At 37.7% G+C, this 17,816-nt stretch overlaps 1 protein-coding gene across 3 annotated transcripts in view; it reads right to left on the reverse strand.

Moving 5' to 3' along the window:
- The window catches only part of SPoCk (secretory pathway calcium atpase), a 63,922-nt gene that overhangs the window by 38,066 nt on the left and 8,040 nt on the right, over window positions 1-17,816 (reverse strand). For 2 of the 3 annotated variants that reach the window (XM_074090731.1, XM_074090730.1), the window contains exons 2-3: window positions 12,294-12,401; window positions 9,034-9,199 (exon numbers count right to left, since the gene is read on the reverse strand). In XM_074090731.1, the coding sequence (XP_073946832.1) occupies window positions 9,034-9,199; window positions 12,294-12,401 (274 nt within the window). Of the gene's footprint in view, window positions 1-9,033; window positions 9,200-12,293; window positions 12,402-17,190; window positions 17,343-17,816 lie in introns of those variants that run through there. The other variant, XM_074090732.1, reaches the window with a different exon arrangement.

A 17,816-nucleotide genomic window follows, 5' to 3' on the forward strand; every position in this document is an offset into this window, starting at 1 on the left:
ATGATGATGGATATACTAGTGTTTACCTGTGGCTTCGCACCCGCAAACAATTAGACGCCGCAGCTTAATGTGCTACGGTTGAAATTTTGAGATTCTATTCCTATCCCGTGGGAATATCAGGATAAAAAGTAGCCTATGTGGTATTCCAGACGTCCAGCTAGCTACACACAACATTACATCCAAATACGTCCAGCCGTTTTAGTGCGAAAGAGTCACAAGCTTACACACCTACGCACATTAACATTCGCATTCCTTCATACTATTGGTAGCAAAAAAAGGATCTCTCTGTCTAATATGTTATCGACAGAAAGTCATTCAAATAGATAAAAACGTTTATTTGTTACTGCAAACACACAAAATTAAAAATTACAGAAATTAACTAACCTAACCAACGAATTTGTCATTTCAAAGTTCAATATCTCAAAACGGCTAAACCGATTTTGATGAAACATATCCAAGAACCATCGCTAGAAAACTTGATTTCAAATAAAAAAAAACTCCTTCAAATCTATCCACCCGTTAAAGAGCTACGGTGCCACAGACAGACACATAGCGGTCAAACTTATAACACCCCTCTTTTTGCGTCGGGGGTTAAAAAAGAACAGTCCTAACATTTTTATAATGTTTGTGTGCGCTGCAGTAGGTAGTGCAAAAGGGCCATGTCTCAGAGGTCAACATTGCTCATAAGCCGCGTATCCACTAGAGGCAGCCTCGGGCCGAGCGGCTGCCTCGCTCCGAGGCCGCGCAGTGGAGACGCTGCCAAAGGCACGGCTCAGACTGAGGCTCCTTTGAGCACGGCCAAAAAACCGACAAAATATGGCTCGGCTCGCGGTGCTCGGCCTGAGGCTGCTCTAATGGATACGCGGCTATAGGAGCAAAACACTGATATTCAGCCACAAATCAGAGGAATTAAGTTGTTCAATAGGCGACGCCATAAACGTATCCTTCCATTCACAGATGAAGTTGCGAGCAACAGACAGTGAATTTATAAATCGAAATTGGGATGTCCCAATTTTTGACAACATATAATAAATCGAAAACCATTTGGAGAAATAGGCTTTGTGAAGCGTTTTCAGAAATCAGATTCCAAAAATGTGATAAACTGAATTAATAAACAACATTTAAGTAGGTAATGACCCTCATTTGACCCCTGCAGTGTCTCGTCACAAAGGCAGTTCTAAAGCAAGTCTACACTATAAAGCAAATTGACAGTTTGGAATGTTGCTGTCCTGCTTATAATAGCAAAGAGTGACAAAGATAGAACTTTAATCACATGATGCCCACCCAGCTTTAAATAGTTGTCATTTATCGTAAAGTCCGAAATGTATACGAGTATTTCAAATGTATTTTTACAAATTAAATTACTACTTTACAAGTAAATACAAAAGAATTTAAATATCATACCATTAAACAAACATAGGAATAATCGAAGCTAAAAGAAGAGAAATAAATAAAACTATTTGTCATGTTTCAGTTAGGACCCTAAGCCGTGCTTGAATTATTGACAAATTGTAATGCCACAGATTATGTTATGTACGACCTGAATTTTTCTAGGCAATGGAACGTGGCTGTCTCACTGTGACGTCATCCAGCGTATTTCGTAAAAAAAATATAAAAAATTAAATACTCATCAAATTCAATATCAATGAAAATGGTATATTAAAAAGGCAATAGGATACTATTCTTTCCAAAAATAAAATAAAAACTAAAGGTTATTTTTTTGGTGCTTCCCAATTCTGAAAAGCAACACTGAGTGCCCGAATGTGGCATGTCTATTTTTGAAACGTTGTTGGTTCAGTCAACTAAATTTAACTTATCCTTTAATCATCGTCGACTCTTTCGGCAGTGGCGGATCTGTATTAGGTTAACATATTGGTTGGTTCATTTATGCATAAAAAATCTAAAACAAGCTTCAGATGATAGGTACACTCGCCATTAGATATTTCGGTGGTTAAAAATATCTAAAACGGTTCCTGTTTCGATAATTTATTGAAAAAAGCAAAGAAAATTATAGCAACGAAATTATTATAGTTCCTGTTTCGATGTTTTTGATTTGAACTATGGGCTTCCCTGGGACTCAAACTATTCGTGCGTGTACCGAATTTAATTTACAACGGTTCATAGATTTAGACACAGATATAGATTACACTATTCTAATCTATATTGTAATCTATATATGTGGATTAAGACGTGAAAAGGTAACACACAAACAAAAATACAGACAAACTTTCGCATTTAAAATATTAGTGGGATGATAATACCCATCCAGAACGACAGACATACTACGACTAGATATATATAGCTATGTAACTAAGTAACCAAGACAACTATCGATTTTCGATATCATTTCGTGTAACAACAGTTAGCATCCAATGTTATCCAAATCAATATGGAAACACCTTTGTCAGTGAAACATATTATCACTAATAATGTATACAAATCATATTATTCCATATATCACACTACTATGTCAATAATACTCTATTGTTTGACCTACGGAACAATACACATGTGTAATAGTACGTTATATCCGATCCGTTCTAGTTGCAAACACTGTGGTACCTTATCGCACTACAGTTAAATAAAAGAGAGGATTATATATGAAAAGGCTCTATTGGAGTAGACATAGATAGCTATGTGCGGTATATAATAACAATATAAAATTTGATGACCAAGATGTATGAATCGATCATTTGTCTGGGCTATCAATAGATCTTATATTATTTAATACGAGATTGAGAGGGACGGTACGATACGAACTTCAATTTTGGAATTTCGTAGTATCCCCCTAGTGAACTTGAGTCGAGTTCTTGAGAAGTGACCATAAACTGAAAGACGAAGCGTTTGGTATACCTCCCTCTAAGTGAACCAACGACAACTTGAGAGTTGTGGACCGAACCGACATATTTCGCTCCGGCTGATGGTAATTGACGTGAATTATCTTTAGTTACAAAGAATGTAGTTTCATCGTCATATCAGGGTAGAACGTTCAATGATGGCCATAGGCCTCCTCAATTAAAAATATTTTGGCTGAACTACTCTGCCCTCCTAAGCCGAAAGGCGCTATCTTAAAAAAAATGCTTTTCTGTTATCCTCCTAACGCCAAAGTCAAATTTTTGATTTATGAACATCAAACTTTATGTCATTTATGATAGAGTTTGATGTTCAAATTGCAATAAGTCAAAAAAAATATTTGCATGGACATCACATACAGAAGAAGAAGAAGAAGATTGACTTATTTGCCAACATGAACAATACAGGATAGGCACACAGAATACAAATAAACTAATAAAAAATGCGTTTGCCAGTCCCTTGCACTGTGTGGCAAAAGGAACATGCTCAGCTTATGCTGCGCATGTTCAGAAGCTGCCAGCACTACAGCTATGTTCTCCAAAAATGTGCTAGAGATGACTCCTAAAATTTTCCAAAAGCTACCAAAAACTGTAACAGAAAAGGAAGTATTACCTAGTTTCAAAAAAGCATTGAAAGATTTTTTAACCGACAAGGCATATTACTCTGTTAACGAATATCTACTAGATAATATAGACTAATATTGTTTTAAAAAATGTCTCACTGATTATCATTAGTATTAAATGCAAAATTATTTATATAACATTAATGTAATATTGATTATAATTTAATTATTTCCTATTTTTTTTATTGTATAATTATTTAAATTCATAAGTAAAAATTTGTACCTATGCTGAAAGGCAAGACATGAAGGACAGGACATAAAATTATTGTACATCTATATATTCAATTTAATAATTGTATATAGGAACTCATGTTTGACAAATAAATTATCTTTATCTTTATCCTTTACAAAGGACTCTGGACGTTAGGAGGTTACACCCTTAACCTTTTAACCCTTATCGTTCTCTACCTCTTGTCTTTAGGTTTAGGTTTAAGATATTTATTTTCTCTTAAGAATAACAAATTCACTTACAGAGAAAATACATAGTAGGTAATTTGTTTAGTGCGTAGACTTAAATAGCTAAGCAAAATGATCATTTCATGCTATCATTTCAATAACATTGCATGCTTGCATTATATTAAATATACAATAAGATTTTATTACTATTAACATTAATTTACATTAATATGCCCGTTAAAAAGCGGGTAGATTTCTGCAAGGCACAGTGCAAGCGCGCCTCACAAGAATAATCATTAAGGTAGTGGCGTATGCGCATAAGCTGAAGCGGGTATTTAAGTGATAAATCAAAAAGTGAGAATCGACAAACATCTTACAGTAATTTTCTATTACTAATAATTGTATTATTTTTTATACAAAACAACGTATTAATTTTTGCCTTCCGTAAAATCCTTGGTTTGTACAACCATGATATTAATATTATATCTCTACAATAAACTATTAAGACCCACGATGAAACAAACTCCAGTAATTAAATACTTAAAAAATCAATCATTTAAGTAATTATTAATATTATAATGCCCGCTCCGATTCATCAACTAATTAATTGTACTGAATTTAAATAATGAACAGTACTAATGAAACGTGATACAGCGATAATAATAAAACAGGCTTTTAAATGTCAGGTTTCATAATGATAAGTGATAGTAGGCTGTCAAGGTCTGAAAAAGATATTGTACAGTCACCTGGATTAATATCTGCCAAGCGGAGCGTATAATAGTTAGTAGATTATTGTCATGGCATGGAAGTAATTAAACGGAAGCTTGCAACATTTCCATGACCCTTCCAACTTTTCAAACAGTTTGCGACTCGACAAAAATTGAATTATTATGCGACATTATTGTCGAGCTAGCGAGACTGCAATCTTTTATAACTTTTTAATTTTTCTCTGACCATAAATAAACTATGCACTTCCCCCTCCTGACATGTGTGAAGAATAATCTCAATTTTTACGAACATTTTTGAGAAAAAATATCAGAATCGTCCTACCGGTCCTAGAATTTGAATCATATCAGATCGCTTTGTTGTATCGGATATTGGTGCTGGTGAATGTGAAAATATAAATAAAAATCATGATTAAAAAAATTGGTAAAGGTTTGTATCAAAAAGGTTCTGCAACAAGCGTCTTTCGAACGTTAGCGTCTTAAAAAAAAAGAAACTCTCTGCCGTCGCGGTGACAGAATACCAAAGTGCCGGATATTTTGAAACCTAGGCAATTTCACCTGGCTTTTGGATGTCTGCCATATGCTTTTCAACAGGCGACACACCACGTATCCATTCTCATAGTAGAAGCAATTAGCCCACTGTGCTCAATAAAATGGACAAATAAACACACGTACTAAAGTAACTCTAAAGGTCAGCCGATTTGTTCACATGAATTAAATGTAAGACATTAATATTTCATCTATATCACTTACATTAAAATTAATAAAAAAATTACAAACTAAGCAAAGCTTGTACTATAGATACTAGGCAACGGATAAACATACTTATATAGATAAATACATACTTAAATATATATTTAAACATCCAAGACCTGAGAACAAACATTCGTACTATTTATACAAATATCTGCCCCGGCCGGGAATCAAACCCGAGACCTCAAGCTTCGTAGTCAGATTCTCTAACCACTTGGCCATCCGGTCGTCAATATCAGCCGGTAACGCACCAGCAATCCCAATTGTACTGTAAGAGTCTATGGGCGGCGGTGATCACTCAACATCAGGTGAACCGCGTGCCCGTTTGTCGGCTTTAAGGTCTCTACACACTAACCGCAATAGGAATGTTTCAGAAACGGAATGTCAAGCGCATACATGACACGCGACGACGGCGACGGTTGGTTTCGTTAGGAAACGTGCTAGTGGGCATAGTCTCATACTGTTCAATACAAATATAACATATTTTTCACTTCTCATGATCGTAAAGTTCATGTTTATGCTGGATCTAGGCGGCATAAAATGACTTCTTATGCTCTAGTGCATAAAGTAAAATCTTCGTCCAAGACCAAGGCAATCAGGTGTAAACAGCCACAAACAAAGAAGTACAAAGAAGAAATCAATCAAATCAATCAAAAAGATCAATAAAACTAAAAAAATATATAATTATAATAATGATGCATGAACAATAAAAGGTACATAGTAAGTGAACAATTGTTTCCACTGTTGCTATTTCATTTCCTCGCCATCGAAGTGAAAAGCAGAGTGTAAAACTCGAGCATTAAACCCATTTCCCCTGGACGTGTCTATCCACCCTCGCCGTACAGGCTCGGGTGACTATATATAAACGCCTCGGGTAAAATGGCTCGTTTTATGCTCTTGTTGTACAATCTACTATTTGCCTAACACTTTGCTATACGGTTATGGTATGATACAGTTAATGGGTAAAGAAAAAAAACTATGAAAAAAAAATAAACCATAGCTTAGTTTAATTTAAGACAGACTGAACTTCAACTAGTAAATAGTGACGATTCGCAAATTTATATTTTTAGAAAGTCTTGTGGCTAGCGCTGGATTATCTTGGCCTGGGTTCGATTCTGGGCAAAACAATACTCTTTTATTAGATCCACGTATTTAAACTAATCTAGGTAGGTAATAATGTCGCTCGTGAACTGCAAAAGGTCGGCTCGGGTTTTGAAAAGTTTATATAGTAAATCCCATATAGTACATAGTAAATCCTCCAATATGCGTTCAAAAACCATAGACCAGCATTATACGACATTGGATTCTATTATGAACACGGCTGTATCGTAATGTTCATTAAGATACAGAAATCGATATCGTAATGAACATTACCGCACCGGAGCGGTGATGGGGCTTCATCTTCAGGCGCAGGAGCTCGTGGGGCAGACATAGTTCTGGTTGCAATGCAGGTCATTCTCAATGGTCCTTGAAGATGTAGATAATGTATGCAACTGTACGTAACGGCCTTAAAACACTCGTGTGATCCTTGTGTTTTAAGGATCCTCGTTACGTAACAGTTGCATAAACTACTATAAACGTGGCGTTATAAAAAAGCGGCCAAGTGCGAGTCGGAGTCACACGCCGAGTGTTCCGTGCAAATTATCAGGTCTATCAATATCAACTAAATCGAAATATACGCTTTAAACGACTGTATCTAAAAAATATTCATGGTGAACTAGGCCCTGCATGAAGGCACGTAAGTGACAGCTATTTGGACCCCTCGGATACAGAACCTTAAAACAAAGATCAAAAAGTAGTTAGGTACCTAAGTAAGTAGGTAAGCTATGCATACATTATTGCATACTAACGGAATGGAATTCTCAAGTTTGTGAGGCTCGAATTCCAATATGACTTATAGACCAGCAATTTCAATTTAGACCTAAGTTTCTCGAAAATAAAGTCTCAATCGAGACACCTCATTAATGGTATTTGCGAATTGTAAAAACACCGGTGCGACCAGTACGCATGTGCAAAGAGGTCACTGACCTTAGGTTTAATAAACCTCTGTTATATCCTCTACTGACTTGACCACGGGTTCATAGATTTCGCACGCTAAATATTTTAATGCGCAAGAGCATAAGAAAAAAAGAGGTGAAAAACAAAGAAGAAAAAAAAAAAAACGAAAAGGTTCCTTCTTAGTTTGTTTTTTACATAAGGGGGGCAAACGAGCACCACCGCCCATGGACACCCGCAACGCCCTTTAAGATACTGATAGGCTTGTCGGCCTACCTTACCCTACCTGTGTACCTTGGTAGGCAATTCTAATGCTTTCAATGTAGTGATGCAGAACTATTCGTATACTTGCTCTTGCCTATTTCTAGGTTCCGTACCTCAAAAGGACGAAAAGGAACCCCTATCTTTGTCTGTCTGTCTGTTCGTCTGTCAAGACCCTTTTCTCAGGAACGCGTGCAAGTAGGTATCAAGCTAAAATTAATATCAAATACCCAGGTATGATATCCCTTAGAGCAGGAAGAAACTTCTAACTCAACGCAATCAACAGATATAGTACAATGTGCATTAAGGGGCATAAAAAGGGGATTGGAATTGAAAAATTGTTGAGTTGAAGTGAATGATTACACACAGCTACGAGTACATGGAGAACTAATTGCATAAAAGAGAACGAATTAAAAATGAATGAGTGAATGTCAAAATCCCGCTGTCATTACATGATATGTTCTTATGTGCGTGACCTCAAATCTGGTGGCCACTATGTATACCTACTCGTCTATCTAGACTTGAATCTAACATATTTCGTCTCATGATATACTTGTACTTTTACATATTTTGTGTCATGCATGGTCTAACCGTTATATGTAACCTCATATAAGCTTAATCTTTGTTTTTTTACAGGCATCCCAATTAGTTAAATTTTCCGACAATGTTGACTTTCCAATCTAAATTAAAAATATCTGAGAGCAAGATGAATATTCAACAAATGAGTCTTCGAGCAAACCAGGAAATATTAATGAGACCTCTAACCAGGCAGGAGATTTTGAAACCCTGTTAAATATTACAGAGGCTAGCACAATTTAATCTTGCATCAGAGATCACAAAGCAGGGATTAAAATGATAATCGAAGTTAATTACCACTTCCGTACGATAAATCGGTTTATTATACGTAGGATCACTTTGTTGTCCGTCTATCCGTCTGCCAGGACCTTTTTCTCAGAAACGCGTGGTCGTATCATGCTGAAATTAATATCAAATACTCAGGTCTACTAGCCCTTGAAGCTTGAAGCTTAAAGCAGTGAAAAAATCAAGCTTGTAAGTGAACGCGATCAAAAGGCAGTCTTTAAGAAAATATATTTCCATACAAATTGCCGCGGAATGACTACTTTCAGTTGTAAAATAAACTTGAAATTTAGTATGAAGCTCTTATAGCACAAAGAAATAAGTGAAAATCTTAATTTTTTGTCTGTCGATGTCAGTAACTAATCTAAAATGATCCCACACTGCATACTCGTACGTTTCGCTTAAGAACAGGGTTCCGCTAACACTGGATAATACTAGATACCTACAATTCTGTACGGAATCCTCAGTACGCTCACTCACTGCGTCACTGTATAACTCATGAGCGGTGGTGATCATTTCCTATCAGATGGACCGCATGCTCATTTACCTCCCTCTCAAAATAAAACTTACCCAACAACAGTAGGATGAGGGGGTTCTGGAACTGCTCGATGTACTTCTTCCATAATGGATCCTCCTCCTTGACCTGGAACTCGTTGGGTCCCACGAAGTTCATGCGATCGTTCGCTTCCCGCCATGATAGGCCGCGGCGGACGTCCACATGTAGGCGATCCGCCACCTGACGGAGGAAAATATATGTTAACTAGAAGCGATGTGTAACGGTACAGCGACATGTTCCCTGTGCAGTTCTTTATTCATTCGCTAAAAATACATTTCCCTAATGTTCAATTACCCGTCTGTTTCATATCAACGATTTTTTTTATTTAAAATTCAATCTTACGATTTTTGTTTGAAACTGTATTTCAGTATTGTTACAAAACAAACCTAACCTAACCTAATTGGATTCTAGAGGATAGTCCTGAAATATATCCTGATTTGTTTAAATTTTCAAAAAAAAAACCATAGGCCCATATGAAACAGTTGAGAAAGCCAGGATTCCTCCCTGTTCATTATGTGTGGCGTCAGGTTTCGGAGAGTTTCGGAGAGTTTCGGAGCTATACCTACTTATTAGAATTTCGGTTTCGGCAGAAAATTCGGCCAGTTGTCGTCCTTTGTTGCGTTCTGTACCCACCCACTACCATAAATCTAACATTATAAAGAACCAAAATCCCTAGCCAAATCTAAGAGAGGTGATAGAGTTCAGGTTAACCTATGGAAAAGAACAGGTACAATCACCAGCGACGATATCTGACACAACTATGTCTGCATAAATATCTGATAGGCCTCTATTTCTAGAGTCAGATATTAATGCACGCTCCACTGTGACAGCTATTAATGCAGGTGATTCTACCACCACTAAGGCAATATTCGGTTTGTCTATGCTTTGGATAATATGATGCTGATGAGGCAAGTGTAAGTATAAAAATATTTAATAATTAATATTGTGGGATTGATCACTTGCCAGTATTCACGAGAATCGTAAACGTTTTTTATTACGTAGGCAACTTGACACTTTATTATTTAAACATAGACATCTATCTATGGTTCAAAGACATTACAGAAAGCTGTTTATTTTAGAATGGGGGTATCGTACGTTCACACGATGTTTAAAAATAACGTCATCGTCAATGTCATCATCATCTTCTGTCGAAAGACGTTCGCCGCTGGACCAAGGCCTCCCTCAAAGAACGTCTCAATAACCAGTCCTGTGCCATGGAACACCATCGACCTTCACCAGGTCATCAATCCATCATGTGGAAGGCCTTATCAAGCTTTCTTCCGGTACATGATCGCCACTCAAGAGCTCACGCCACTTAAGAATAACACCCAGTATAAATGAAGCCGTAGCCGCCTATTAAATGTCTTAGAACTAAAAAGGATCTCAAAATGTACGATATTATCTGTCTAATCTTGATTTTAAATCCTTTATAACACTTATACTTAGGTACTGATTTAAGTAGTCAGTTTAAAAATTATTTATCCGTTCGATAACACGCATTGACAAGCTTTCACAAGTCGATTAAAAAAGCATTCATCTCACTGAAACGGCACATACCTACACCTTCATAAAATAACCCAGCTTCAAGCACCCTCAGACTGGGTCACGATCTTGACCCCGACCCCTTGAGGTCAACCATTGTCGATTAATGAACAGAGGCGCAATTTGCCCCGCCTAATGAGAGCGCGGTGACGGCTCAGATTTTAATTAAGCAAGACAAAGGGTAAGTCAGGGATTGGGGCTTAAGGGTATTTTGGTATTTCGAGGTTCAGGTGAATTGAGGTAAGTTTACCTTCTTCTTAATCCTACTAATTAAATATTATGATTATGAATGAGAAAGATTGTATCTGTTACTCTTTCGCCATGTTTAATTAATTTACGTTACTTACATATAAGTCTTTGTGTCAGTGTCTCCAATTACCCTCCTAATTTTAAAATGGCGGTTTACAGAAAAACGTGATAAACTTGGTATTGTTGTCTACGTATTGCATATCTCGTTAGATAAAAAACAGGGTTGTTCATGATACCCTAAAATATCGATCATTACAAGTACAATTAACGGGGGCAAGTGCACAAAAACTCAATTCAATCGGTTCAGTAGTTTCGGAGAAAATTGGCTGTGACAGATGGACAGACAGACACGCGAGTGATCCTATGAAGGCTCAATTTTTCTTCTTTTGAGGTACGTACCCTAAAAATACAAATTGAATATAATGGATGACGCTTCCTTAAGTAATTAAATAAATAAATATCATGGGACACCTGACACCAATTGACCTAGTCCCAAACTAAGCAAAGCTTGTACTATGGATACTAGGCAACGGATAAAGTACTTATATAGATAGATAAATACATACTTAAATACATATTAACATCCAAGACCCGAGAACAAACATTCGTATTATTCATACAAATATCTGCCCCGGCCGGGAATCGAACCCGGGACCTCAAGCTTCGTAGTCAGGTTCTCTAACCACTTGGCCATCCGGTCATCTATAGTCGTCTACCTAATTGTGTCAATGACATTACAAGAAGTAAACTAAACACGAATTAGGTGGTAGGACTTTGTGCAAGGTCGGCCCGGATTGCTACCACCATCATGCTCGCTAATCCTTTCGTGAAGCAGCAGTGCTTGCACTGTTGTGTTTCGGCGTGGAGAGTAAGACAGCCGGTGAAATTACCGGCACTTGAGGTATCCCATCTTAGGCCAACCAGGTGTTTCCAGGTTGGCAACGCATTTGCAATACCCCTGGTGTTGCAGATGTTTATGGGCGGTGGTGGTATCTTACCATCAGGAGACCCACTTGCTCGTTTGCCATCCAGTCGAATAAAAAAAAATTAAAACTAGTGCCGGCCCTGGTGGAGCAAGAGGGGCGGTCTCTTCAGGCGCCAGATGGCAAGGAGCGCCATTTGCCAGTTTCCAGTGCAAAATAAAATTATGATGACGCCTTTTGAAAGGCACGGAAGCGGTGTAGACAGTCTCGCTCTACCCTGAACAAAGGCTAGAGCCGGAGCTGATTAAAACTAATGTGATTGGTTTGTAAATCTCTCACTCTCTCTTCCGCTTTGCCTCAACGAAAGCTTATCCTAAGACAGGGATGGCGTACAAATAGCACGCGACAAAAAATATGCGCATGTCACTAATCATCGAATATGTCGTTCTTAGTTGATATTTTTATTTTCGTCGATGCAAAGACTACGCCAAGTTGACGGCACGTCGTAGATTATTATTGCTTTCGTAAACAGGAGGTATCTCGAGGAACTAAAGTCTCACCTCCTCCCACGTGAGGATGGACCCCTCGACAGCGCTGATCCACATGTCTCCAGCGCCCACTCCCACGTCTATCACCTCACGACGTCCACCTTCCTCCGGGTTCGAGTGCTGAAACAATAACACATATAAATCTGATGCCCTTGAAGTAAACAAGTTTTAAAATTAATTAGAAATATTGCAGCATATTCTAGTAGTAGAACTGTGTCCAGGAATACAACAGGAAACAAAATAGGCACTTGACTTGTTTTAGAGCAATATTTGTACGAGCGTTTTATACTCCCGCTTTCACTTTCCAAGAGTCCACCTGTGATCGGGGCGCATGTTGTAATGTTGTAAATAGTACCTACCTAGAAACTGCGCAAAGTAGCTGATTAGCTAGCCAGTTGCCAGTTGGAGTTATCGAGAAGTGTAATTTAGTGTAAAGTTAATTATTGCTGCATCGATTAAAAGAATCCATGAAAACCTTGCGTTTACCGCACGTTTGTTTAAGTATGGCGTTTGCCATGCTATCATTTCTAGAAGCTATGCCTATAAAAACAAAATTAATAATTAATGTTTCAATGACGATAATGACAAATCAATAACTTGCGACCACGTAAGCAGGTCCGGCTTGACGGCTTTTACTGTAATTGGATGGTAATGGGGAGAAAAATTAATATTAACGTTGACGTTTTTATATGAAGACCAATTTCTATATCATTCCATTAAATATTACATTAGGCACTCAATAGTGTTATTTCTAGAATTCGATTTTAAGTCGACTGACGCTTTAATGCCTTATTTCTCGTTGAAGTGATAATTTTGAATGTTAAGTGCTATCAGATAAGTGCTTATAAAGCTCACGGAATAAAATCTCAAATATTGAGATGCTTAACTGTATACATATTAGATTGACATCAACTTTACTCCACTGGTAGCAGTTTACTCCACTGGTAAAGTACGAATAAGATGTGATACATCATGTCAAATGCTCAATCTTGTCAGTTATTGCGCGTAAGCGGAAGGATAGTAAAGTGTTGGAACACTTTACTATCCTGGAGAGCGCTCTGGAGAGCGGAAAAAGCAATATTGGCTGGTAAGGGCAACATTGCGGGAGCATGAAGAGTATATTCTGTCTATTGAGTACTATTTAATTTAAATGAGTCACGATAATGCTTTCCAATCGATTTAATGGACTCTAATTAATATAGGTACTAATTACTTTAAATAAAATATTAGTTTTAGTGTCTGCCGCGATTTTCTAACGAGTCGTTGTTTTGCACTACGGCACGGTTTTAAGAGTATGCTTGCATTGTGGTGGAGCGGAGACTTAATTATAGATTTGAGCAGATAAATAGGAATCCACATCTCGTCAGCTCCATATGTAAAGTGATAATATTATGATAGAATCATCTATAAATCTCCGCTTTCCGCCGCCTCAGTGGAACCTAATACATTTCACAAGACTTTTTTGACATAAAATATGATCAGGTGCCTCACACGCATGATCGTTCAGACTATCCTATAGTGAGTGGACCCAGACCCACATCACATGCCAGAGAAGTCTTAGGAGTAGCTTTACATTTGCCTGCAATGTCCTGGCTACGGAGCTAAAAGTTACACCTGATTGAGCAAACGCTGCAATGTAACGAATGCTCCCAAAGAATTCTTATACAAAACTGACTGAGCGAAGTAATTAGTCATTCTAATTCGCGTCACGTCAGTTAGCACGTATATGTTTCTCAGGTGTCAGAAACGTATGCTATCCATGCATTATAGCCAATTAGTTCCGATCAGGCGGTACCACGTACTAGCGCACGTGCTGTCTGAGTTCTGGAGTATCCTAGGACGTTTTTTTAACCCTTTGACCGCCACAGTCGGTAAAACACTACAGCTGGAAAAAGTGTCATAGTGGACATGTCAGCATTTCTTGGCGCATATGGAACGATTTCCAGTTTTTTTTTTGTCGGCTGTGGCTGACTGTGGCGGTTAAAAGGTTAATGCTAATCCCAGTTAGGACCAGAAAAAGTTGCATTACAGTGCGACGCTCGACTGACTACTTCAAACTCCTTCGGATTCTCTTCCCGGGCTAAAGTGGGCTTGTGGAGGATACCAGGTTATCTTCTTAGTCGCTGCGCATTCTGATCATTGACAGAGCGGTCCGGACCCCTGCCTATCGGTGGAGGATTGGTAGCACGCTTCACTACCCGTCGCCACTCGTAAACCGGTAAACACCTGTCTAGCAACATCGTGTGTCCAGACATGCTTATTGCATACCGTGCTTTGTCTGTGACGGGCCAGTCTTAACCAGGGTTCACTAATGTTTCGCAACTAACGTTTGGCAACCTAATTCATTTCACCACTTTTCATTTCGCAACTGTTTAATATTTCTAAAACTGTAAATATCTCTGGATTTTTATAAAACTGACCTAACTTAACCTAAAGGGTCCTACACGATGGTCCTAAAATAAATCCTGAAATATTTACAGTTTTAGAGTTTGCGAAATGAATCAGGTTGCCAAACGTTAGGTGCGAAATTAACGGATACCCATAACCAGAGGTTAGGGGGCATCCATTAATTACGTGAGGTCTTCAAGGGGGGGAGGGGGTCAAGTAAAATCTTTCCAAATCTCACTTGGGGGAGAGGGGGGGTTTTCACAAATATCACGTAATTTTTTTTTCAACAGAAAACCGTGTAAAATTGCGTGAAAGTAAAGTTAAATTAAAGTAAAAAAAATCTAGAATAAAAATATGGCGAAATTTAACACAATAGTTGTTGTCACAGTGATTTTAAACTACCTACGGAAATATTCTCAAATCACAAGTCGTAAATAAAATTAATAGAACGAATTATTTTTTTTGTATTTTTTTTTAAATCCGACGGGTTTACAGCCAACACATTTCAAAAAATCTCACGTGAGATTTGAGGAGGGGGGAGGGAGTTAAGGAAAATCTTACGAAATCTCACCAGGGAGGGCGGGGGAGTCAAAAAATCCTAAAAAATGTCTTACGTAATTTAAGGACGCCCCCTTAGCTCCTCAGTCAAACAAATTTTACTTTTTTGTTATATTGCTCTATAAACACATATCTATAGTCTATAGATGGATAGAAAGGAAAACCAACAAAGAGGTTCTTACCATGGTCAAAGAAAAAATAATGTTACCGGAGACTAAATTGCAGAAGGGGAAACATATAATAAATAGGACACTTGATACGACACGTCTGCTGGAAGGAAAAGTAGAAGGAAAACGAGGCAGAGGAAGACCAAGATTGACCTATTTCGACCAGGTGAAAGAAAGAGTGGGTGTCGCGTCGTATCAGGAAGTCAAACAGCTGGCACAAAGACCAGGCGCGGTCCGAAAAGGAGGTCATGACCACCCCCATGTCTAAAAATTTACAAAATAAAGAAAAGCAACTATTAGTGACCCCCTCCAAAATTTCAGGCTAAAGACCATGCCGAGCCGACCACCGCCAAGAGCATAGGTCTTTAAATTTAAGAAGAAGAAACAGATACCGTCGCTTTCAATCCACACACGTAATATTTAAACTCTATCAGCGATATGTAATCATACGCATTATATTAATTATGTATCCATAAAATAACGTGTATATAAACAATCACTCATCGTAATACCCACAACAACATGGTCGTATAGGCTCAACAAGTGCGTGAGTGCGCAAGCAATTCGCAATTACCGACTTTTGTGCTATAACAATAAAAACTAAACTGCTATGAGTAATTTCACGCTTTATTGATACTATTTTAATAGACTTCGTTGTTTGCACGGTCAATTAGGGAATGACATAAAACAATTTCGCTTATTATGGCCGTTAGTAGACGGCACGGCACTAGGACCTAAAATCATATTTCTCTCTCGCTCGTTTGAGACAAATGTGAGCAAGAGAGTAATATGATTTTGAGTTCTATTTTCGTGTTATTTACTATACTAGGCTTATTCCAACATTAACTTTGTGAATAATAGCATAGAAATTGTATTTACTTTACTTAAACCCTTGTCATTATTAGCCAGCAGTGCGTATGTATGTAATAAATAATTTGTTAGTATAAAGCAGTTATTTACGCTGATAGAGTTTCATAATAAAACAAATATCAACAACAAATTAAAAGTCCTACTTATAGAACGGTCGATCTACATCTAAAAGGCTCAAATTAACTAGCTTAGAACGAAAATTTGTATGTATTAGGAAACAGGAAGATTTCAGGGTACTTCATATCGCTGCGAGAAATACGCAAAATGAAACCCGTTAAGTACCTACTGATACAACTCCTAACGAATACTATTACTATACTTTTTGACGTTCATAAGAGCTTGTTATAGCCTAAATTGAATAAAGATATTTTGACTTTGACTCTTCATACAACTTGATTAAAGCTAAGGTTAAGGTTAGGTGTAAGGTTGCCTGGAAGAGACTGTAGCAATAAGGCTGCCCATTAAAGAAAGAAAGAAAGAAAGAAAAGTTTATTTTGGCTCCAAAAATGTACCACCTAAAACTAAGACTAGAACTAGCACTAAAACTATGTTACTAGGTGACACAGCAGGATACCAAAAAAGGGATACCATTACAGTACAGTTACCTTCTGAATTGTGTATTATGTGGTATTCAATAGTCATTAGTACTTTATTGTATTGTGTGAACACTATACTATTCTTTAGGAATATCAAGGGAATATCTATCTATCTATCTAGGAATTTAGAGAATTTCTGGAATTGGATTTCTTGCTCGCTAATCCTGCCGTGAAGCAGCAGTGCTTGCACTGTTGTATTTCGGCGTGGAGAGTAAGACTGGCATCTGCAGTACTCCTGGTGTTGCAGATGTTTAAGGGCAGTGGTGATCTCTGACCATCAGGAGACCAACTTGCTCGTTTGCCATCCAGTCGAATAAAAAAAATACAAACCTGCAACCAAGGCCTTTTCCACTTATCCATATTTAAACACTCAAAGGCACAGAACAGACTATCCAAAAAACCCGTTTCAAACTTATAGCACACTATGTGCGTTTATTTTTCCTGTTATTAAATAAAATTCTGTAAACACACGCGGTTCACATGCCGCGAGACGAACGACTGATGGTTTCATGAGCAACTAGTTGTAGGTATAGAACATATAGTGACGGTGGAAATTATTGCTCCATCCGTGTAATCACTTTTTTTCTCTCATGGTCTGAAACTAGGTTTTTAGTCATTTGATTTCCACGACAAACAGTTAACTGTAAGAAACCTTACATTCCTAAATTCCTATGTGTAGATCAGTTTTGAAAACGTTACGAATACCAACATATAGTCAATATAATCATAGAAGGCGTCTGGGTGCTCAAAAACATCCGAACTCGACGACACGTTTCATCATCAGCTCATCTCAATCAAAAATCCAAAGCCTAGAAAAGCCAAGACTATTCTCGCAGCTCAAGTTCGATGTCTTCCAGCAACATTTACCAAACTTCACACTTATTTGTCTACGTAAGGTTACTTGAATGGAAGATCTCAAATAACTATTTCAAATGTTTCTCTCGCCTCATCCAAAT

The sequence above is a fragment of the Choristoneura fumiferana genome, chromosome 8 (assembly GCF_025370935.1).
Source record: "Choristoneura fumiferana chromosome 8, NRCan_CFum_1, whole genome shotgun sequence".
NCBI lineage: Eukaryota > Metazoa > Arthropoda > Insecta > Lepidoptera > Tortricidae > Choristoneura > Choristoneura fumiferana.